Raw genomic sequence first — 24,490 nt, 5'->3', positions numbered from 1 at the left:
CGCCAGTCAATAGCTTGTGTTTAAAGGTGAATGAATAGAGGAGGATGAGGAGAGGTAGGTGGGATAATTATTAATATCATGAACATTTCAGATTAGTGCTACTACCTAACTGTGTAGTAGTAGTATGAATGAGTGATACATTGAAATTAGAATTGATAGTGGTAGTAGTGGCGGTCGATGTATCATTTAAAGTCAAGTCCATTGTCCTGCTGCATAGGATGTAGCTGTATCCAATGATGATGATGATGATGATGATGACCGCAGCTGCAAAATAGCAGAGACAAAAGTAGATGGAGATGGCAGCACACATAAAAAGTGCCTTTGCTTGCTTCTTTCCGTGTGTATTGTAGAATGAACGAACAAATGATGCTGAGTCGTGTCGTGAGTCCAATGTTGTTTGTTCCAGAGTATGTTTGTAAAAACTTTAGTCGACTTGAACATGGCGGCTGGAACAAAAAAAAAAGCTGGCATTGTAGTAATCAATATAATAATAATAGTGAGTAAGCGAGAGAGACAATGACGACGACAATGATGATGACGTCTGGTTTGATGGTGTTGGTGCTTAATGCTTATGTTCTGCAGATGATGATGTTGATGTCGTTGATGATGATGACCACCACCATCGTCACCACAAATCTTTTTTAGATGATGAATTTTTTTTTTCGGTGTTACCCGAAATTTATAGTGAAGAAAAGACTAAATATTTGCGGAAGAAGTTTCAGAATTTAATTTGAATCTATTTCCAATTCGATTCAAGGATTGTTCATCATCATCATCATTCATCGATAAATTGCCAATATTGATTGATTGGTATATCATTTTCTATCAATGAATCCTGTATTGGACATTCAACATTGACAACAATCTAATCAGCAAATAATTGTCACATCATTTAATCATCAGATTATTAATGAAAAAAAATTTTCAAACAAAAAAATCAACGTGTTTTGTGTTTATTTTTGTGTTCGTTTACGTATTAAAACGATTATAGTAACATCATCATCATCATCAACTCAACGTTGAACCATCTTATTTCTTATTATCATCATTAAATTGAATTCAAGTGTGATATTTGGTCCAATCTTAATGCGAATAGGGATTTATACCCATTTCATACAATTTTTTTTTTAATTCGTGATTTGGTGTTGCCATTTTTAATGAGTACGTTTTTTTTCGTCATTCATTTATATATTTACCGGCAGCTGATAATTTAACATTCACGAGGTTGAAAGCAACGAACCTTGCCACAAATTATTTTCCTTATCACACTGTACTTTATTCTAATTCGTGTATTTAGCCAACATCATTGTTTTTTTTTTTTTGAATTAGGTGTTTGATAAATTGAAAATTTCTCTAGGTAGGTGTATTTTTATGTGTTTCTTGTTGAAAAAAACAATGGTTAATTCGTGTTTGTGTGCATCGGTGTATTCATCAAGAAGACTATACATAATGATCAGTGTGTCACTCAAGTACTCTGTCAATTTGATTGAATTTTTCTTTGATGTAATTCTTAACTGAGTGTGTAATTGTGTTTTGATTGCCTAATCAACATGTGCTCTTATATGTGTGATATGATTTTCATTTCAATCAATCATCAATAATTATCATCATCTATTTGATACTCATACAATCTTCATATTATCTAATAAAAATAAATGTCTAGTATCTGGTCTAGTGTTGATGTCTATTTTTATATTGGAAATCTCACGTCAAAATTGTGTTTTCATTGTTATTGCAATGTTTATGTTGAACTTTATCGATTCTTGAAACAATTTTTTGTTTGTTTCGATTATTTGAAAATAGTGTATGACTTAATCATCGAATTCATTTTATAAAATTCATGTCTGTGTGTGTGTGTGTATGTCTATTTTCAAGAAATCAATTTCTATTCTAATATATCCAAAGCCATTCGAAATCATGAGATTCCATTGATCCAGAAAATTTTAAGCAAAACCAGACGGCGAGATACAAAAAAAAATCATTGTGTTAATCCTAAAATGCCAATACAATATGATGTGGGCGATTCCTGTTAATATGGATTGAAAATAGGAATATTAATCTATCGATTGATGTGAAAAGGAGCTAGTATAAATGGCCAAAAGTATTCTGATGATCTGATGGTTATATTCTCTTTATGTATGGCCTTAAAATATGAATCGTCATACATTCACTCACCGTTTCAATCAAACATTCGAATATGTAAGATGGGAATAAATTGGCACTAAAGAAAGAGACAAAAAATAAAATAAAATAAACATGAATGTTAAAAAGATAAATCTATGTGTTTTGTATGCGATATATTCTTTTATTCTTTAACTTGTTGTAATAAAAACGCATAGAAAAAAAAATTGAGAACCATCATTTACTGAATAATCATCTATCGATACATAAACGTGTGAGAGTATTCTATAGCAGCCATTGTGGTGGTTTCCTATCTTGGGTTTTTTTTGCGATTCTGTTTGTATTTAAAAAACAAATCTTTCGTTTCTGGTTGTTGTGTGTTTGAAATATTTTTGAGTTTGTCGCCGGGCACTCTTGTCTTTTTGTATGTATATGAATGTGTGTGTGTGTTTTTGTGTGTTGTTGGCTGGTTGGTTGGTTGGTTGATCTATCGCTGGATCCAAGGCTATCTATAGATTCTTTATAATAATTTCTATATACAATGGAAAAAATAAACGATATGCTCGTTTTCTTTTTTTTTCTCCCATTCTTCTCATCCGTAGCTCCTATTTTCCGGTACATTTTGATTCGGTTTAATTTTTTTTTTCTCACACACTCGTGCCCTTTTTGTTTCTGAACACTATTCACACACAAATTCTTACATATATCACAAATAAGTAATCATTGAAGAGATGGCAAAAGAGAATTGAGAAATATAAAAAAAAATGGAGACAATAACGGTGTGTGTGTGGAAGAAACGTACCGATTTCAAATGAATACCAAGTAAGAATTATATTTATAGGAAAAAGTCGAAATAGTGAATCACCTATGATGGGTAAACCAAATCTAGAATATGGTATTATTATCTTTTTTTTATTTTTCATATCTAAAACATTTGACATTGACCATGAATATGATTTGCTGTGTGAATCAATAATTTTACCTGAATTTTTTTTGAATTGCAAAGCAAACTTGTGTTTAAGAGAATGAGAGAGAGAAAGAGAAAGAAAATCATTGGATGGAAGCCCCTTTTTTTCAATCGAATTGAATTAATTTCAAATCATCATCAATAAAAAGGATATGGAAGTTTGTTTTTTTTAATGATAAAAATGCTAGGTGTTGTATATATATGCAACGAAAGGAGTAGTATTCATAAATGAGACATGCATACACACACACACGGCAACCAACAACATTCTTTTCTTCTGTGTTGTTGTTGTCCAATAATCTTTTATTATTATTATCATTATTATTTTGGCTATATTTATTTCAATTCGAATTGAAGACAAAAAATATACAAAAAAAAATGAAATTGGCATTGTATGTCTATGTGGTGTGATCGTCGTGAGTTGTGATCCTCTCTTCCTTTGTCTTTTTTTTTCGTTTTCGTCTTCAATGATGATGATGATGATTTCCATTATATTCGTGTGCATGCGTGGCACATATTAAAAACTCTTCTTACGACATACGAATATACAACAACATACACACACACACACACACATATAACCAACAAACCGACCAGTAATTTTTTTTTTGTTCGTACAAACTTGCTTTTTCCGTTTGGTGTCGATCGTATTTTTTTTCTCAATGTATTTTTCTGTATGTATGTATGTGTGTTTGCTGAATGCACAATTGTCCTGAATGGTTGGTTGGTATGCTGGTTTTTTTTTGGTTAGTCTTTGTATACGGTTTTTTGTGTGTTTGTTTGTTGTGGACTCCCTATATGCTAAACGTATACGTGTATGTATGTTATATATTGAATGAGGTTGCTAGCTTGCTCATCACTCTTTTCTATGCTTATTCTATTGATGAGCTGTTTTATGTTGATTGTGTGATTGTTTTGTATTTCTTTTTAGGTATTTTATTTTTATTGGAAAAAAATGAATAGATCAAAAAAAATTTGATTTGAATTTAGACGACAATGATGATGTTGATGAAAAAAATGATGTGAAATTTTTTTTCCACACTATCTAAAACTTGATATTTGAGACTAATGGAATAGAGAAAGATGGAGAGGACAAAATATTTATCAAAAAAAAAAAAGAATTATTCCACAAATATCGCTTGTTTTCTTGAACGGTAATAAAATTCTATAATAATTATGGCAAAAAGATTTATAAATAAACGGTAAATTTAAAAAAAAATAATAAAGACACACATGCATACATATAGTTATTCCACTTCCGTGTTGTTGTTATTCACTTTTCGTCAATTTACTTCATCATAAAAACTGGATTATTATTACCTGGATGGCTGGATGGATGAATGGCTTGTTTAATTAATTTGTTGATTTGATTTAAATACGAATTTCTTTTGTCTATGTTTTTTGTTTTGTTGAACCAGATTCTTGTTGCCTTATTCTTTATGATGATTATGATTAGGAAATATATTTAATAGAAAATAAGGTATTGATTGTATCAAATAAATTTATATTGCACAATTGCACAATTTTTTTTTTGTTGTTGTTGTTGTAAAAATCCAAAAATCTATCCATCCTGACTGGATTGTCCATGATGATGAGGCCAGTATTTCCACTTTTATTTTAGAGCGAATTTATTGTGTGTGTGTGTGTAATGTAACAATGATTTCTTCTATTATATCTGGTTTAGGTTTCCATACAACAACCTCATTCATTTGCCATATTTTAATCGTACACATAGAATGATTCGATGATGATGATGATGGTCACCCCGTCATCAATATATATTATCTATCTCTTTATGTATATTATAATCTACAAAACACATTCAACAGACATCCATCCATTGTGTTGTGTGGAAAGATGTGTATGTATACACACACTCCCTGTCACATTCAGCAATTGAGCAAAATAAAAAAGTTATTATATATGATTAAAATGAATGAATTGAAAAGAGTGCAAATGTGAAATGATAGAAATTATTAAAAAAAAAAAAAATAAAGATATGAAATCACTCACATATTGATGGGAATTCGATTTTGTGATTTCATTGACACCATTAAACATTGATTATTAAACATTAATGTTTTCTCATTGTCATTTGAAATTCATATCTGATGATGAGTCAAAACATTGACAGCATTTCAAATTGGTCATTTTTAGAAAGAAAAATTTTTTTGTTTGTATATATTTTCTTTATTGTCAATCATTAATGATTGATAGAGGAAGTCGGAAAAAATTTATTTTTTTAACAACCCAAAAAAAAAAAAAATTTCGACACTAGATACTATACCACCACCAGCATACACCATCCAGATTTTTTTTTCAGACATCAACCACAGCTTGTTTTCAATCATGTATATTCAACCAAATTCTCAATGAATTGTAGCCAGGTAGCCACAATCAAGCCGCCACTATTCGTTAAGGTTCAATCATTTTTTCTTCGTTCATTCTCCTTTCTTAGTCTTTGTATTGAAAAGAAGGATACATAGATTTTTTTTTCTATGGCTGTCTTTTTTTCGTTCATTCGAATACTTAAAGAAGTCGATCTGGTTTGATCTTATTTGATGATGATGATGATGATGGTATTGATCATATAACCATTCTAATTGTAAGAATAATATCACAGAGTGACTGAGAGAAATTCTAAATAGTATATGGGTGTTGTAGCAGCAGCCACTGATGATCACCAATTCAAATCGAATTGTCCGTTGTCGCCGAATGGTAGTAGAATACTATCAAAATACGTTAGAAATTTTTTTTTTATTTTATTTTTCTTACCATATTGGCCATTTTTAACCCGAACAACTAAATGGCAAAAAAAACAACAACTACACATAGCCCAATGAAGAACGACCATATTTTTTCTTGTTGTTGTTGTTGTTGTTGTATCCGCAAATAAAACAGAAGACCAGGCAAATGGATAGATTTAGATTGTATGTGTGTATGTGTGTGTGAGAGAGAGAGATGCGCACATCACGGATGCTTTTATGGGATAGAATCTTGAATTTTCTCTCTATTAGTTTGTTGTTGTATATGTGGTTGCTCATCATTTTTTTTTTATTTATTTATTTTATATCCATCATTTTCTTAATTTTTTAGGTTCACTGAATTTTTCCTGGAATATGATAATATTGAATCCTTAATGGAAGTATTAATCAACGATAATATGGCCACATTTTATTAAAAAGTGAAGAATTTGAAATCATTTTTTTGCTACAATCACATGAATTATTTCAAAGCTATCAAATGACACGTTGACAAACATTATAAATCGCATTTTTTCCGAAATTTTTTTTCAATCAACAATTCATAATTCGAATTTTAATTCGAAAATAATAGATTTATGAAATTTATCGAAATGAATGATGAATTAATTTCTTCAAGTGCTCCATAATAAGCTTTTTATTTTTATTCTTCAGTGCAAAACAAGCCGGATAAAATTTAGGAATATAATTTTGGACACTTCAAGTTTTTTTGTTGTTTCGCTTGACCAACAACGATTGTTGGTCACTTTTTCAACCATAAATATCAATATCAATAATGGCCGACTATCAACTTCTTGGTGATACCTTTGGTAAGTGGATAATATTCTCATGTTAATTGATTGTGAACTAACTTATTATTTACAGGTTATCACCCTGGTTATGCTGCTGCAAATGCAGTTCAGAATCCAAGTCAACCACCAGGTCCTGGACAACCACCACCTGGATTAGGTTTAATGCCGCCTGGTAGTGTCGGACCAGTTCCAGGTCAACCGCCATACCATTCATTGCAAACACCGTCTGGATCTCAGCCCAGACCTGGTTATCCACAAACCAGTGATCCATTATCAATGTCAAACAAGCTACATCAAAGCTATCCTGGTTATGGTTCAGCAGCAACCCCTGCATCGATTAGTTCACAGTATTCACAAAGTTACATGCCACCCCCACCACCACATGGAGCGATGGATTCATATCCAGGTTTATCAATGAGTCAGGCTTCACATCTGGCAGCTTCAAGTGGTCACCATTCATTGGGCGGTTCGTACGGGCCACCACCCCCACATCAAGCGGCTATGATGGCAGCCCACCAATATACCGGTCAAAGATTACATTCACCTAGTTCGTTACATACGAGTGCTCGTCATCCGACAATGCCTTCACAATATTCACCTTACGCTTCATCATTACCTAATTCTTCATCTAGTTTTCATGGTGGCAGTAGTACGAGTGATTTGTGGTCGTCATCTGGTCAGACTCCAATGTCATCGCATTTGCAGCAATTTACTAATTTTCAAAGTCCATCACAGACTACCCCCGGAACAACGAACAACTCAGCACCGACCTCATCAACACTCAATTCGTTACATTCTAGTAGTTCGAGAAGTTCACAATTCACCGCTGGCAGTGATTATGGTACTTCCAGTTCAAGTAACCCTTACTTCCCTAACCACATGTCCAATGATCCATCATCAGCTTATTCTACTAGTTATGGAGCTGGAGCTACAGCTTCCGGCTCTCAATCTCAGCCACAACCACCACCACCATCATCTAGTTCGCGAAGTTCAAGTTCATCCAGAAGCCAACACCAGCAATATGGTAGCCAGCTTGGTTCCTACAACAATAGTTCGCAATCGACAACATCATCTCAACAATCGATCCAAACAACTATAGCTAATCCGGTAGCGGCAGCATCAGCTGTGAGCAATTCAGCTGCTTCGAGGTTCTCACACTATTCTTCATATGCTCCAAGTATATCATCTTACGATCCAGCAAGTCAAGCTCGATTGTCACCGTATTCTACGCCACCAACTAGTAGCAGTACGTCACAGACTCCGAACAGTCCACAATATCGTTCGGCCAGTGGTGGTGGTTATCAAACGGGCTCAACATCAACAGCACCTCAATTGCCGGTGAATAGTCCACGACGAACAACTGCCACATCACCATCAGGATCACCAATGCCGCCAACATCTCATACACCCGGTCCACCATCAGTTGGATCAAGTTCAACACAAAGTTCGAATCAAGGCTCTTCAGCATTTTCAACAAATCCTTCTAGCTCGAGCCATCATCTACCGAATTCGATTGGTTCAACGAGCGCTGGAAAACCATCCAGTCTTCAACAATTGGAACAAATGGTCATGCCCCATTTAGTTTCAGGAACCAGCAGCAATACTTCAACGACGACATCAAAATCGACAAACAGTTCTTCAAATAATTCGAATACGTTCTATTCATCGAATGCAAATTCATCACCAATATCACCATCTCAGTCACAATCTCAAAGTAAATTGTTTTCCCATTATTCATCATCCCCGTCGGCACCAAGCTCGCAATTTCCTTACCATCAATATTCACAACCAACTCCAACCCAACCAGGTGCAGGCAGTTGGCCACCGACCGCATCAGGTAGTCCTATGGCAGCTTCAAATACTCATACATTAAAATCAGTTGGACCTGGTGGTATGATGCAACCATCGTTAGTCCACAGTGCTCAACATTTATCGTCATCATCTGCATCGAATAAGTCACACTCGACGAGTGCTAACGATGGCAGTTTAATTACGCCACCATATTCATCATATAACAATTCAACATCAACAAATAAAGGATCAAATGATCTACCGGCCGAGAACAATGAATATTCGCAATCAACATATAACTCATCATCATCAAATTCACATTCATCATCATCATCATCATCGATACCCCATTCCATAACTCAAAGTAGTTACATGAATAGTTCCCTACCACCACCACCACCACCATCTTCGTATGATTCTATGTCCAGTCAACAATCAAAACAATCATCTTTAAAAAATGAAACATCATCAATGTATGATCATAATAAAAGCTCCCGTTCAGTGATTGATCCATTGTCAGGGGATCAATCACAAATCTCGAATTCCTATCATTCAATGATGCAATCATCAGCGTATGGCAGTCAATCAATGCCATATCCTAATCATTCTCGCTATGATCAACCACCACCTCATTCAATGCAATCAAGTCAATATGGTATCTCATCGGAGCTTTCAAATTCTTCATACAATACAGCCGATCATGATTCAGCTATGCTTTATGATCCGTACAATATTGATAATGGTCTCGGTATGCCTCCACATCAAACCATGTCCGAGTATCGAGAATCTCAAGCCAATCTACAACAATCTGGTGGCGTTCCACCGGACTATCCACCAGCCGATCCATATGCTGCCAATTTCGATGATTATGAAACAACCAGCAAAAGAAAGGGCAAAGGTCGGCCCAAAAAAGATAATGCAACTCCAAAAAAGGAACGCAAACCACGACAACCAAGATCTCAGTCAACACGAGGACGTGGTCGCGGTCGAGGTAGCAAAGCTATGATGGATCATATACCGTTACCTGGAATTATGTCTCATGAATATGGTGGATCACCGGTCAATTATGGTGGACCACCACCACCACCTTCATTAGGTACTGGTCCAGGTGTAAATGATTCAGTCGACATGTATGCTTCCAGCAATATGGACATGTATAGTGCACATCCATCAGTTCTAAGTTCTTCAGCATCCAAGGTGCCTTCGAATTCTATGTTACCTGTTACGCCGCCAACAATCAATTCATCAGTATTACCACATCAGCATCCACCACCGAATTCTGAATTAATATCCTCACCATATGGTTCTAAACCTACATCTATGCCAACAGTTCCATCATTGCCTCCAGTAAATCAAAACAGTAGTCATCATATGGCTACACCGCCATCATCAAACTCCATGAGTAGTCGATCGCCCATTCTACCAGTGTCATCAACTACAATACCACCATCGTCATTGCCACCACCACCACCACCACCACTACCACTACCACCACCTCCTCCTTCGTCGATATCTACTAATCGAACGAATTATGATTCTGTTCCAATGGCAGATAATTCATCATCATCATCATATAATTATGTTAATGATGAGCCTAAGGTGCCTACTGTTTCAAGTGATCAACAATTGTCTGGTCTGAATTGTTCATCAAGTCTACCCATTGTTTGTGATAATAAAGATTTGGTGAGCACTAATAGTAACAAAAATGAACAAACGATAAAATCGATAGTTTCAACTCATTATGAGGATTCCAATTTTTCAATTGATTCTGGATCGTCGACGTCTGATATGAATAAAGACAATATCATCAACCAATCTTCAGACCAGACTAGCCAAATAGCTTCTGTTCCAGTCGCCTCGTCGTCACTGCCAGCAGTTTCACTGGACTCCATAGACCGTAATGATATAGAAAAGCAAATGCCTCTTCCATCATTGCCACCGGTATCAATTCCTATGAATAATCATAATTCGTCTCAATCATCATCGATAGAAAATAATTATACTTCAGCAATGGCATCATCAACCGTTCCGTCGTCATCGGAAACAATGTGTACGTCTAGTTTTGAAAATGTTACAAAAGAACATGAAACTATAGCCACATCTAATGATCAACTTTCATCAGCAAGCAACAATTTCGATTCTAGTTATTCGTCAATTAAAACTTCAAACACAATGCATTCTATTCCAACGAATTCGAACCAGGTTGATCTTGACACTTCCATAAACAGTTTCACTGATGAAACAAGTATGCCGCATGATAACTATACATCATCAACACCGCTTCCTGAAAAACCAAAAAAGAAGAGGAAACCTAAGAAAACAGAAATTACTGACGATACGATTGATACAATTGACAATGAAAATGCCGATGGTGAACCAAAAACAAAAATAAAAAAGAAACGATCTAAAAAAATAAAACCTGAACAATCGATTGATGAAAATACATTGGTTTCGACGGATCTAGATGAAAAAACTCAATTCTCAACCTCAAATTTTGATATGAATAATTCAATCACAGATAATGAAGTCAAACCACCAAAACGAATACGACCAAAGAAAAAGAAATCACCCAAAATTGAAGAAAAATCCGATGTTACTGCAGTGGAAAACGAATCGCTTGTTTTGACTGATATCAATGGTGGTGAATCAACCAATGCCGACATAACACAAGTAGCAAGTACTGAAGAAGAAGTAATCAAAAAGCCTAAAGTCAAGAACAGGGCACCAAAAAGAAAGCTACCGAAATTGGCATTAAAACTTAAACACAGCAAAAAACGTCGACGCGGATTCGGATCACCAGACAATTCTGATTTAGAAAAGACACCACCACCTTCGCCTGGTCCTGAAGATGAATCAGCTATTCATAAGAGGAGATCAGCTCGTAACACGAAACGTCAACGATATAATGATGATATCGATTTGGATTTATCCGATGAGGAATTTATGCAAAAATCTAAAAACGATGATCAAAGTCAGGTGATGAATGTACAACTCACTGAAGACACAATGGTTGTGGAAAAAATATTGTCTAGTCGTATGGCCAAACGTGAACTGGAACTAGAACCTGGTGAAATGAATGATGCAGAAAGCAAAGAGCCAGTTTTTGTAGATGTGGAAGAATTTTATGTCAAATACAAAAATCTTTCATACTTGCATTGCGATTGGAAGACTGAAGAAGAATTGGAAAAAGGTGACAGGCGTATCATTCAGAAACTACGTCGTTATAAACAAAAGAAAGATATAAATGTTTTTGATTTTCTCGATGAAGAACCATTTAATCCTGATTATGTAGAAGTTGATCGAATCTTAGATGTAAACGAAATCGAAGAAATCATAGAAGAAGAAATCAATGTTCCACAAGAGGAATTAGCAGATAATGATGAACAAAAAAATGAACCGAAACCTGACTTAAGTGTCAATAATGAAAAAATGGATGTCGATGAGAAACCATCTGATTCTGAGGTCAAGAGCGATGATAAAGTTACATCAGATTCATCAATCAAAGAAGAAAAATTAGTTTCAGAAGTTGTTGTTGATGAGAACAAATCAAATGATGAATCAGTTAAAAACAAGGACGAAGTCGACAATAAAGAATCGATCCCGGATGTTGAAGTTGAAAATATGGAAACTAACGAAATCGAATCTAAACCAAATGAAATTAAAGAATCTCAGGAATCGTCTGAAGAAATATCCGAATCAATTAATTCAAAAGAAGAAGAAAAAGAAAATAAGCTGGTAACGAACGAACCAAAAAAGGAACGTAAACGAATCATCAAGAAAACGAAAATTGTTCGCCACTATTTGGTCAAATGGAGAGGATTGTCATATGAAGAAAGTACCTGGGAATTGGAAGACGATATCGATGATCGAGCAAAGATTGAACAATTCTGGAAATTTCGTGAACCACCACCAAAAAGTGAATGGAAAATCAAAAAGAAGCCCAAAGCCAGTGAATGGAAGAAAGTGGAACAATCTCCAACTTATAAAAATGGTAACACTCTTCGAGAATATCAATTAGAAGGTGTCAATTGGCTAAGTTTTTGTTGGCACAATGGGTATGTACAAATTTAGACAATACACATAAATCAAAATCTGATCGATTAAAATCCAATTTAGACAAAACTGTATCTTAGCCGATGAGATGGGTCTTGGAAAAACCATTCAATCCATTACCTTTATCCAAGAAATGGTTCGCTATGGAGTTCCATATCCATATTTGGTCATTGCACCATTATCGACAATCGGCAATTGGCAAAGAGAATTTGAAACTTGGACAGATTTAAATGTTGTCACCTATCATGGAAGGTATGATCATAAATTTTAAGCGATTCAATTCTATAAATTTCTAACAATTTTTTTCACAATAGTTCTCCTAGCCGTAATATGCTTCAAGATTATGAAATGTATTACAAAAATGAAAAAAATGAACGCATACCTAATGTATACAAATTTCAAGTGATGATCACCACATTCGAAGTGATTTTGACAGATTGCCTTGAATTGAGCAGCATCAAATGGGTTGCATGCATCATTGATGAAGCCCATCGACTTAAAAATCGCAATTGTAAACTTTTAGAAGGATTACTTATGTTGGCAATTGATCATCGTGTCCTTTTGACTGGTACACCATTGCAAAACAATGTCGAAGAATTGTTTAGCCTTCTTCATTTCCTTGAGCCATCACAATTCACTTCGAATGAAAATTTTATGGCTGAATTCGGTGATCTCAAGACAGAAGCTCAGGTAGATAAACTCAAAGCTATTCTTAAACCAATGATGCTTCGTAGACTAAAAGAAGACGTGGAAAAATCTTTGGCGCCTAAAGAAGAAACAATCATTGAGGTATGTATCTATTTGAAAATCTCTTAAATTATAATAATCATCTGATGTCTCAAAAGTAAACGTTCGGATTAATTTTTGATGAGATTTATTTTCTGATTATTAATCATAATAACAAGATAATGAAAAGAATTCGTGAAAAACCTTCTAATTTGTGTTCTTTTTCCTTTTAGGTCGAATTGACAAACGTACAGAAAAAATATTATCGCGCCATTTTAGAACGGAATTTTCAATTTCTTAGCAAAGGTGGTACCTATGCTAACATTCCTAATCTTATGAATACAGTGATGGAACTACGAAAATGTTGCATTCATCCGTTTTTGATCAATGGTGCTGAAGAGCAAATATTGCAAGAATTTCGCAGTACTCATGCTGATGAATCAACATTGAATGCAATCATACAAGCATCTGGTAAATTAGTTCTTATCGATAAGTTGCTTCCTCGACTCAAAGAAAATGGCCACCGCGTGTTAATTTTTTCACAAATGGTTCGTTGTTTGGACATCCTCGAAGATTATCTCTGTCAAAAACGTTATCCATTTGAACGAATTGATGGAAGGGTTCGCGGTAATTTACGTCAAGCTGCCATTGATCGATTCAGCAAACCCGATTCAGACAGATTCGTGTTTCTATTATGTACGCGAGCTGGTGGTTTGGGTATCAACTTGACAGCCGCCGATACTGTCATCATTTTTGATTCAGATTGGAATCCTCAAAATGATCTTCAAGCACAAGCTCGTTGTCATCGTATTGGCCAGAAAAAATCGGTTAAAGTTTATAGATTGATTTGTCGAAACACTTATGAACGAGAAATGTTTGACCGCGCCAGCCTGAAGCTTGGTCTTGATAAAGCTGTATTGCAATCAATCAATGCTCAGAAAAATCTGACTGCAGAAAATCAATTGAGCAAAAAAGAAATTGAAGATCTACTCCGTAAAGGTGCCTACGGTGCTTTGATGGAAGACGATGCAGCTGGCGACAAATTCTGTGAAGAAGATATCGACATGATACTGCAAAGACGGACTACCAAGATTGTTATCGAAAGCGAAGGAAAGGGTTCCACTTTCTCTAAAGCTTCATTCGCTACTTCTGATAATCGAACCGACATTGAAATTGACGATCCTAATTTCTGGGAGAAATGGGCCAAAAAAGCCAATTTTGATGTAGATGAATTGAAGACCCGGAATGAATTGATTGTTCAAGAACCTCGAAGAAGAACACAAACTAAACGTTTTGGTGCTGATGATGCTGTACTGGATATTTCCGAGCTTGACACTTCGACCGATGAAGAAGAGGCTATATCATCTAGAACACGTGGAAGTCGTAACCGAGTACCTAGTGGCAAAAAGAAACGCAAAGGTCGATTTTATGATCCAGAACACGATGAAGATTATGCTCAAGAAATAGGATTCGGATGGACACGCTCAGAATTCTTCAAAGTGGAAAAAGGTCTTCTTACATTTGGTTGGGGAAGATGGGATGAATGTGTCATGCTAGCGAAATTCAAACGAAATCTATCACAAGTTGATGTTGAAGATATTTCTAGAGTGATATTGTTATTTTCCCTCCAAAATTACAAAGGTGATGAAAAAGTTAAATCATTCATTTTGGATCTTATTACTCCACCATCAGAAAAGAGTGAGTCGTCTGATTCGAATACTAAACCATCGTCAGAAAATGAATTATGCAAAAGTCGACGATCGAAAAAGAACAAAGGAATAATTAAACCGATTTGTGAAGAATTGGAAACTTTAGATTGGGCCAAAAGTGAAAAATATAATCCAGACATTCAAATGATTGATGAAACATATCGAAAACATTTGTTACGACATGCTAATAAGTAAGTAATTTTCATTTAATTTAACCACAATCCGATTTGATATAGGATGAATTTTGCCATGCTAATACTGAGGCATTTTGGTATGCTAAATGAGTACAACTTTTTCTCATTTTTACTGATTTTTCTATCTTTTTAACAAAATCATCATTCCAAACATTCAAAACATCTAATTTTTGTTCTCATTTTTTCCAGAATTCTTTTACGTGTGCGACTATTGTCCTACATCAAAAGTGAAATTATTGGCGATCTTCATGAAAAAGTATTCAACAGTCTTCATGTTAGAGATATACCGCTTCCATATTGTCAACCTGATTGTGATCCACCTGCGCCCTGGTGGAACGAAGAAGCTGATAAATCTTTGATTATTGGTGTTTACAAACATGGTTATGATCGTTACAATTTAATGCGACAAGATCAAGCTTTGTGTTTTTTGGTACTTTGTGGTCCACCTGATGGTGCAGCCTTATTAGCAGAAATTACATCTGAAGATGATGTGGTAAAAATGGACGATGATGATGAACCAGATACTCCAGCTACTCCTGCTACACCGGCTCAAGAACCCAAAGATGATAAAACTGATAAAATCAAGGAAAGTGATGATGCTAAAGAGAAAGATTCCAAAGAACCACAACAAACGCAACAACAACAGCTGCAACAACAACCAGAACAAAATTATCTACCATTTCCAACATCTTCTGAAATGAATAATCGTCTCCGTCGTTTGGTCACTTGTTATCAACGAAGTTTCAAGAAAGAAGAAGCCCGAATCGCTCAAAAAGCTCGACATATGCAACGTTTGGAAAGATTGGAAAAGTTTGAAGCTGCCATTAGAGAACGTGAAAATAAAAAACGTGAACAAGCTCAAAAGAAATGGTCTCGAAGAGAAGAATCAGATTTCTATCGGGTTGTCTCTTCTTTTGGTATCGAATATAACAAAAAGACTGATGCATTTGATTGGACTCGATTCCGGATGTATGCCAAATTGGAAAAGAAATTGGATGAAACTTTGACGGAATACTTTAAAGCTTTCCACGCTATGTGTAAAAAAGTAGTTGGTCGACGATTGACAGAAGATGAAGAAAATCTACCAATCAGTGTTGATCCCATTACTGAAGAACGAGCCAATCGATGTCTGGCTAGAATCGAACTTTTGAACAAAGTTCGAGATGAAATTCTCAGTCATCCAGAATTGAATGAACGACTCAAACTTTGTCAAACACAATTAGATTTGCCCGAATGGTGGGTCTGTGGCAAACACGATAAAGATTTATTGATAGGTGCCGCCAAATATGGACTTAATCGTTTGGACTATAATCTAATGAATGATACCGAACTTTCATTCATTGAGATCGTTAGAAATTTTGAAGCACAGACAGCAGCCGAAGAAAAAGCTGCCAATGAAAAAGCCGGATTTGAAATGGAAATACGATCCATCCTAAATAATGTGATTGATAAAATTTCAAAACAATTTGAAGATCAGGAATCTACATCTGAAGTAGATTTGGAAAAAAGTGAATTGAAAGAAATAAAGCCACTTATTACATCATCAGAATCTGACATATCTTCGACGTATATTCGTCCTCAATTGAAATGGCCCCGAGATCGTGTGTTGCAAATTCGATTGGAAAATGTTTGCTTAGCGGTTGAAAAGAATGAATGGCCAACATTTAGAAGCATTGCTACTGTGATGCCTCATTCAAACAATACGCCAAGTATAACAACAGCCGATAGCTCACCACGGCCAAGTACACCATGTAGTTTATCCAGTGCTAGCCAAGAGCCGACACCACATCCAACACCTGATCATACACCTCGTCATGAAACGCAATCTCCATTTACTCCAAGTGAATATTTTTATCCACCAAACACCGCCGCACCACCAGGACAAATGATCAATAATTTTGATGATTCCAATAAAAAACGAAGACGTCGCCGCAGACGTTTCGAAATGGACAACGAAAAAACAAAATTGCATAGCTTGCTCAATGCAAATTTGGATCAGACTCATAACCAATCAACATCGAATATCAATAATAGCAAAATGAATCCACTAATGATAACGTCCAGTTCACATATTCCACCTATACAAAATAATCCGAATACTTTTGCTTCATCATTGTTCAAAAATACTAAAACGACTAATTCATTATTGAATAACATACCATCACAATTTTTGACGCCATTGCTCAATAATTTGCCATTCAATATTCGTTCAACGCTTCGTGAGGAACTGTTAAATGATGAAAAAGCCGCATCGATTTTATTTGGACCATCATTCCAATCGACTTTAGCAGCAGCAGTGGCCAATGTTTCCAAAGCACAAGCCGCCAAATCTAATGTTTCTGGAAATGCTGTCATTGCTGGACTAGAAACAACTTCAACAACATCAAAAGGAGGCATCCTTCAATCTGGACCTCCTCCGGCGCATCAAAGTTCATCCAGAAATGCTCTTTCATTAGGATCATTAGATTTAACATCAAAATTCAAATCAGCAACGAGTGCAGTTTTGGAAAAAACAAGTGTCCAATCAAATCGTCCTAATATACCTGCTCCATATCCAGCTCATAAACAACCTCTTAAGAATCCTAATGAAAAAGCTGATGTTCTTGATTTGAGTTCAGTTCCATGTAAAAGTGGACCAAGTAATAACAGATCCAGCTCGATGGCTAATTTGCTAAGCCAGACATTGAAGAAATCAAATTTTCCAGATACACCAGCAGCATCAGTTGCTAATCCTAGTAATCTACCCGTTAGTACTGGTAAAAAGAGAGGAAAGACTGGAAGTAGAATCGATGCCCTGGCTTTAAATTTACAAGCCAAAAAAATGATGGAAGAAGTTAAACATGTGGACAATCCTGCCGGATCCAATAGAGCGTCTGCATTGTCAAATAAATTTTCAACACAACAACAACAACAACAGTCCACGTCTACTGCTGTCACTTCCTCTGTTCATACTCCATCAACTAGTAATTTATCTAGGAATTTGTTCAATGAAAAAGACTTGTTGGCTGCATTCACTAGTCTTTCATCTCAACAGCAGCATGATAAACGCCAATCGAATACTTTGTTTGATGAATTGTCAAAATCACCATTATTCCATTCGGTTAAGAAAAATACTTTGGCTAATCTGACTCAACAAACCTCATCTGCAACATCTTCAAGTGTTTCATCTAGCGTCAACACTATGGGAACAAAAAAACCATTGGCAGCTAGTGATGTCAGCAAAGCATATTACAACATGATGGAATCATTTAAATTATTGAGCAAACAACCTCCGCCATCAAAGCAAATACCATCAACATCATCATCATCATCCGGAAGCGATAAGAATCCTTTGCTTGACCCCAAAGCCAATATGATGAAACAGAATCTCAAAGCTCTTCTGGAAGAAAATCCCGAACTTTTATCTCAAAGTTCTACATTTCTTTCGATTTTCAATAACCCACTGTTTGCTCAAAGTTTGTCACAAGGATCCAATCAATCGGCATTGAATTCTGCCGCCAATGTAACACAACAGTCACATTTGCCTCCACCACCACCAATTCCTAGTGTAAGTATCATTAGAATAAGGTAATGAAACATATTCAAAACTTGTCCCATTTTCTAGGTTGATGACAAAACAAAGAATACACGATCCAGTAAGCGGACTCGTGCTCAATTCGAAGCTCAATCTTCACCATCAACATCTTCACATAACAATGGCGGTGATGAATTAATGGCCAAACGATCGCTAATGAATGTTTCTGGCATGGTATGTCTTTTTTCTTTTTCTTATTTATTTTTTTACCAATAATTTCCGTTTTATATCCTAGTCATCATTAATTGATCCCAAAAAGTATCTTTCATCATTATTGGAAAAAAATAATGCTGATTTAAAGAATCTTATGAAAGATAAGTCTACTACTCAAGCACCATTTAAAACACCGGTAAATGTTTTTTTATTCACCTTGTATTCGCTTATTAATTTTTTGGTTATTATTGTATTACAGTCAGTATCACCCAGTAGTTCATCGTCGATTCGTACTCGTACAAGCGACAAACGTGCTTCACAGACACCTAGTTCTTCAACGTCAACTAGAACCAGTAATCCCAGTTTTGCTAACATGAATGCATCAAATCTGTTGAATAATCTTTCATTGACTGCTGCTGCAGCCGCTACAACCGGATCATCAAGCAAACAGCATCAGCAAGCAGCTTCTTCACTTCTGGCCAACACCTATGTCAATGCTTTGAATGCGACCGGCAAGTCCAATCCTAATTTTGCAAATTTCGCCAATTTGGGTTTCAACAATAACATGCTTTCTGGACTTCCATCAATGAAAATGTTTTTGGATGCTGCTGCGGCCGCCGCTGCAGCAGTTTCAAAAGCAACTTCCTCAACAAATACAACAAGCACAAGCAGTACAGTGACCTGCACTACTCCAGCATCCACAACAACGTCAACAACACCATCATTATCTTCATTTGCCAATCTATTTGGCATAAATAATCCATTGTTTAATTTTTCAAATTTTTCCAATCTGGCCAATCTCAACCAATCTGCTAATAAGAAAGATGGACCACTAGGCAATGTTGATTTCGCATCTTTTGCAAACAGTTTAGCATCTTCTGCTTCCACTAATTTGAATACTGGTGTGACAGATGATAAGGCAAAATCATCTGGTAAAAATTCGTCAACTTCTGGTAACAACAGTAAGGGTAACAAAAACCCTTTGAATTCGACGGCAGCTAACATGCTCGGTTCATCTGGCTTACCTTCGGCATCATTGCCGTTTTTGTACTCGAATCCAAATTTCCCAATGCCTTCTTTGTATCCAATGAATTTTGGTCTCACATCTCCCTTTCTCAATAATCCCAACTTGATGAATGGTTTGGCCAATTTTTCCAACGTATTCACATCAACAACCAGCACACCGACATCAAGTTCTAATGTAAATCCAAAAAGCAAGCTCTCATCATCGTTAACGAATAAAGGAAACAGTAAATCTTCAATGAAATCGTCAAACACATCCGGTACATCTGGACACTCGTTAGCCAGTGGTCTTTTGACAAGTCCAGCTGGTGTACATTCTACCAGCGCTGCAGCGGCAGCTGCTACTATGGATTCCGATGATGAAAGCCTCAAATCATTAATGGCTAATGAAGATGAGGAAGATCTTAATGGCGAATTCGAAAGAGATACACCAGAAAAGAATATCGCTAAGACCAGAAACGCTAGCAAACGTAATCGATCGGCAAAACAATCTTCGACATCATTATCCAATACAACGGTATCATCAAAAGATTATAAAAGTAATCGCAAATCAGCTGCTACCTCAAAATGAACCATATTGCACTATACATGAACATGGATAATTTGACTGAACTATTGATCTTAATTCGTATTTATTGAAACAAAAATTATATTACTGCATATTTTGTAAACATCAAATTCAATTGTGATATTTTCGGCATGATTTTTTTTTATTAATTCATCCCTCTTTCATACATAGTTGAGATTGTCTATTACATTACACATTTATTATTCAAATTAGCGAGATTTGTTTTGTGATATCTGCTGAGCCAATTCTGACAAATACAAAAAAAACAAAGATGATTGTATTTAAAAAAATAATATTATAAAGATCCTGACAAGATCTTATCTTTGACTGGAAATATTTCATACACCCTGACCCCCCATCCTCATTACACAACAACACAGCCCTAATTTAGCATAAATTTTCACCATTAAAAAAAAGTATCATCATCAATCATCATACCGATTTGTAAAAAAAAAATCAATTCACCTTGCATGGCAACCTCACGTTTATTATCATAATGATCACCTCGTTTTCAGAAACAAAAATCACATATTCTCATCGAGCCATGAAAATTTGTAGTATTTCAATTCGTGTTTTTAAATTTTTAAATTTGTAAATATAATTCATGTAATGCACATTGATTTAAAATAATAATAATTTGATGATCCAATCAATTTCAAATCACAAGATTTCTTTATAAACAAAAACAATTGATGAATACAGAAAAAAAAATACAAACAAACATTTATAAAAGTATATATCACTTTCATAAATATTATATTATTGATTATTGATATTATTAAATGATAATTATTATTATGAAACAATCAATTTCTTGAAATTTAATTGAAGCACTTTTTTTATTTAAAAAAAATGAAGTTTTTTTTTAATAAAAAAAAACTCATTTCAAACAAAATTGGATAGAATTTGAAAATATTGTTTTCACACTCAATGTCTGCCCACTTCCATTTTTATTTTATTTTCGATCATTGTCATTGTATTAATTTTTTTTTTATTTCATCGATTGTGACAAATTATTAATGATTTTTATTATTAAAATTTATACGATAAGATACGATTCGTTTTTTAGTTTTTTGTCTGTCTGAATGAATGAATACAAAAAAAAAAATCTTATTATATTCAACGAAAAATAATATATATTCGAGAAAAGTGATAAATATTTTGTTCTTTATGAAATGAAAATAAAAACACAAAGAAATAATTTCGGATCTTCTTTTTTTTCAAAATGGACAACAGCAATATTTTTGTTTTGGATCGATTGATTGATAACAAAAAAAAATAATCGATTATCATATTGAAAATAAAATGTTGCTAAAAATACATTTTCATTTTTTTTTCATTCTTCCGGTTGATTTGATTCTTGTAATTCTTCTTCGTCAGGTGAACTTTCTGGAACATATTCACATGGGACAGCTTTGAAAATCAATTGAGTCGTCCATGTAATGATATCTAAAAAGTATCGAAAAAAAATTGTTAATAATAATGAAATGACAATAATGTGATTAGGAATAATGTTACAACTCACTAAGTAAACGTTGACATTTAACTTTATATTTTACAAATGGAACATAGACCAACAATCCTGAAACGATATATAACGTTGCATATAGATATTCTATTTGTGGATTCTGTATAATTGGCCCAATAACTAAATATATCGATATCAGGAAAACAATTATTGGCAATGATAAGTGCACCTGTATATGTAACAAAATAAATGATAACAACACCAATAACAATATTTTCAAATATATATATTCTACCTTATAAGGACGAAATTTTTCTTTATATGGAGATTTATAGCGAAGAATGATCAAAGCTAACATGGTTGCACCATAAAATAACCAAGCAGTAAAGCTGAAAAAATCTATCAAACTCTCAATATTGCTAGGCAGGATTAAAAGAACTTTGAATGGAATATAAATAATCGAACAATTAATTATCATTATCATCTTACTAGAAAGAAATGCATTGAAAACCAGAGCAGGTGATGGAGTGTATCGTTTCATATCGATATAAGATAGGACATCAATTAAATGTCCTTCTCGTGCTGCTGCGAATGCTAGTCTGATAAACGAAAATAAAATTATTGAGTAAAAATAGATTAATTTTTTGGCGTGAATACCTTCCACTAGTGAAACAAGAACCATTGCCTAAAAAAATGAATTTAAAAAAAAGAATTTTAAAATTTTTTTTATTAAAAATTAATTAAATTAATTAATTAATTAAATTATTTGCCTGCTCCAAATGAAGAAAATGCTACTGAAATCGGTATAATGATTGATGCGAATCCAAGAATTTGATTTCCCCATGTCTTTTTGTGTTTTTTTTTTTAATAAAATAATAAATTAGACGATATAATTTAGTCAAAAAAAAAAAAAAAAAATGATACTTGCCACAGCAACAGCATCCGACATCAATATATCCTCAGTCGACATAACACTCATGTAAGATATGTTTACCAATACATAACATAAAGTTACAATTGGTATCCCACAAATGATTGCCAACGGTAAATTGCGGTATGGATTAATCAATTCTTCAGTAACATAATTTAGGTTATTCCTATTGAAACAAAAGTGATAGATCAATGAGATTCAATAATCATATTTAACAAAAAAAAACGAACCATCCATCATATGCCCAAAGACCGCTATAAAATGCTGTAGCAATATCCGAAATTTCATATTTTGAGCCTTCAAAACCTTTGGAAATGTATTCAGTATGTCCTTGGAATATATGGACAATTCCGCCACAAATAATGATGATGATTGCTAATAATTTGGCAGCAGTGAATATGTTCTGAGTGCTTGTGGCCAAATTAACGCTATAACAATTTACGTATGTTATGGTTACTACATATTTAGTAATTATTGCAATGAAATTATTTTGATTGATCATATTTATTATATAAAACATACCAATAAAAAATATTGCTATCAATTTGATAGCAAAGTTATTGGGCTGACATTCTGGAAAGAAAGGCTGAACAACATATTCGCTAAGGGTCAGACAAATGATTGACAACATTGATGGCTTTAGAACAAAAACTGATATCCAGGAAAACAGAAATGCTAATAAACCACCAAACGATTCGAGAATATATGAATATTCTGCACCAGATTTCGTGATCAATGTACCAAGTTCGGCATAGCAAAGGGCTCCTGAAAAATTTAAAGTTTTTCAAAAATATTATTTGTTTGACAAAGTTCACTAAATAATTTACCAAGTAAAGAAATCAGACCAGAACCAATCCATACGATTAGACTCATTCCAACTGAACCAGATCGTTCAAGTACTCCTTTTGGTGATACAAATATACCGCTTCCTAGTTAGGATTTAGAATCAATAATCCAGTTAATGAATTATTTGCATGATAAAATACCAATCATGGTGCCCACAATGAGGGCTGTTCCACTGATAAATCCAACTCGACGTTTGAGACCGACGATCGATACATCTCCTTCCGAAAAATTTCTAGCATTGCTAAGAAATGATCCAAAATGATTGTTGTTTTTCACCGTTTTATTTTTTTCATCTGCAATTTTAATTTTTTCTTTGTTCGATGTCGTGGGATGAGCATGACCGAGATCTCCATTTGAAGCCACTACATAATATGAGTCAAAAATAAACAATTTTTAACTGATTATATTATAACCGTTGCACGCACTTACGGTTATTTTTTATTGTAGGAAAAAAAATTTCAACACAATTTAATGAAAGAAATAAAGACAAAAACAAAACTTGTACGCAAAACGAAGCAAATACGTTTTTTTTCACTCAAAAGGACAATTCAAATGTGTCGAATTCGGACAATAATCAATAATTTATTTGTTTTGTTTTTTTTCTTGATTGAAGTATGAAAAAACGTGCGCAAAGCGAATTGAATGAAATAACCTAAAGCACTCAACGTGTTCTGAATCGAATGAAATGAAACAACCATTTAATGTAACGTTAGAATTGTGATGATGTTTAATATTATCATCATCATCATCATCATCAGAATCGTAGTCATAGTTTTTCTGGACTCCATTAAGGATAGTAGCAGCTCATACAAT

General features: G+C 34.4%; 2 protein-coding genes across 3 annotated transcripts; one reads left to right on the top strand and one right to left on the bottom strand.

The window, feature by feature from the left end:
* Positions 1 to 36: 36 nt before the first annotated feature.
* kis (chromodomain helicase DNA binding protein kismet) lies at positions 37 to 21,235 on the top strand. Of its 2 annotated transcripts, XM_047054636.2 has the most exons (11): positions 37 to 1,161; positions 1,330 to 1,357; positions 6,185 to 6,659; positions 6,715 to 12,487; positions 12,549 to 12,737; positions 12,800 to 13,274; positions 13,445 to 15,111; positions 15,304 to 18,661; positions 18,719 to 18,862; positions 18,924 to 19,037; positions 19,101 to 21,235. In XM_047054636.2, exons 3-11 carry the CDS (start codon positions 6,626 to 6,628, stop codon positions 20,433 to 20,435), a joined length of 13,089 nt encoding a protein of 4,362 aa, XP_046910592.2. In that variant the 5' UTR covers positions 37 to 1,161; positions 1,330 to 1,357; positions 6,185 to 6,625; the 3' UTR covers positions 20,436 to 21,235. The 2 variants fall into 2 exon arrangements, with proteins under 2 accessions (XP_046910592.2, XP_046910591.2); XM_047054635.2 differs by having other exon boundaries at positions 37 to 1,357.
* sbm (L-type amino acid transporter sobremesa) lies at positions 21,210 to 24,487 on the bottom strand. The gene is made up of 12 exons (XM_047054642.2): positions 24,107 to 24,487; positions 23,818 to 24,039; positions 23,659 to 23,760; positions 23,354 to 23,596; positions 23,062 to 23,287; positions 22,829 to 22,997; positions 22,671 to 22,746; positions 22,558 to 22,585; positions 22,390 to 22,499; positions 22,196 to 22,338; positions 21,958 to 22,129; positions 21,210 to 21,881 (listed from the first exon to the last, which is right to left on the bottom strand). The coding sequence occupies exons 2-12, from the start codon at positions 23,822 to 23,824 to the stop codon at positions 21,769 to 21,771; spliced, it is 1,389 nt and encodes a 462-aa protein (XP_046910598.1). The 5' UTR covers positions 23,825 to 24,039; positions 24,107 to 24,487; the 3' UTR covers positions 21,210 to 21,768.
* Positions 24,488 to 24,490: the final 3 nt, after the last annotated feature.

This window comes from Dermatophagoides farinae, chromosome 1, assembly GCF_024713945.1.
Source record: "Dermatophagoides farinae isolate YC_2012a chromosome 1, ASM2471394v1, whole genome shotgun sequence".
Classification (NCBI taxonomy): domain Eukaryota; kingdom Metazoa; phylum Arthropoda; class Arachnida; order Sarcoptiformes; family Pyroglyphidae; genus Dermatophagoides; species Dermatophagoides farinae.
This window is presented reverse-complemented; position numbering and strand designations above follow the sequence as displayed.

Bases quoted from the DNA above. Each gene is read 5' to 3' on its own strand.
- kis (XM_047054636.2), top strand. From the start codon at position 6,626: ATGGCCGACTATCAACTTCTTGGTGATACCTTTG. The intron at 6,660-6,714 runs GTAAGTGGATAA...TATTATTTACAG, and splicing joins ACTTCTTGGTGATACCTTTG to GTTATCACCCTGGTTATGCT. The intron at 12,488-12,548 runs GTATGTACAAAT...AATCCAATTTAG, and splicing joins AGTTTTTGTTGGCACAATGG to ACAAAACTGTATCTTAGCCG.
- sbm (XM_047054642.2), bottom strand. The intron at 22,747-22,828 runs GCAAGTATCATT...AAACACAAAAAG, and splicing joins TGTCGGATGCTGTTGCTGTG to ACATGGGGAAATCAAATTCT. The intron at 21,882-21,957 runs GTGAGTTGTAAC...GATACTTTTTAG, and splicing joins TAAATGTCAACGTTTACTTA to ATATCATTACATGGACGACT.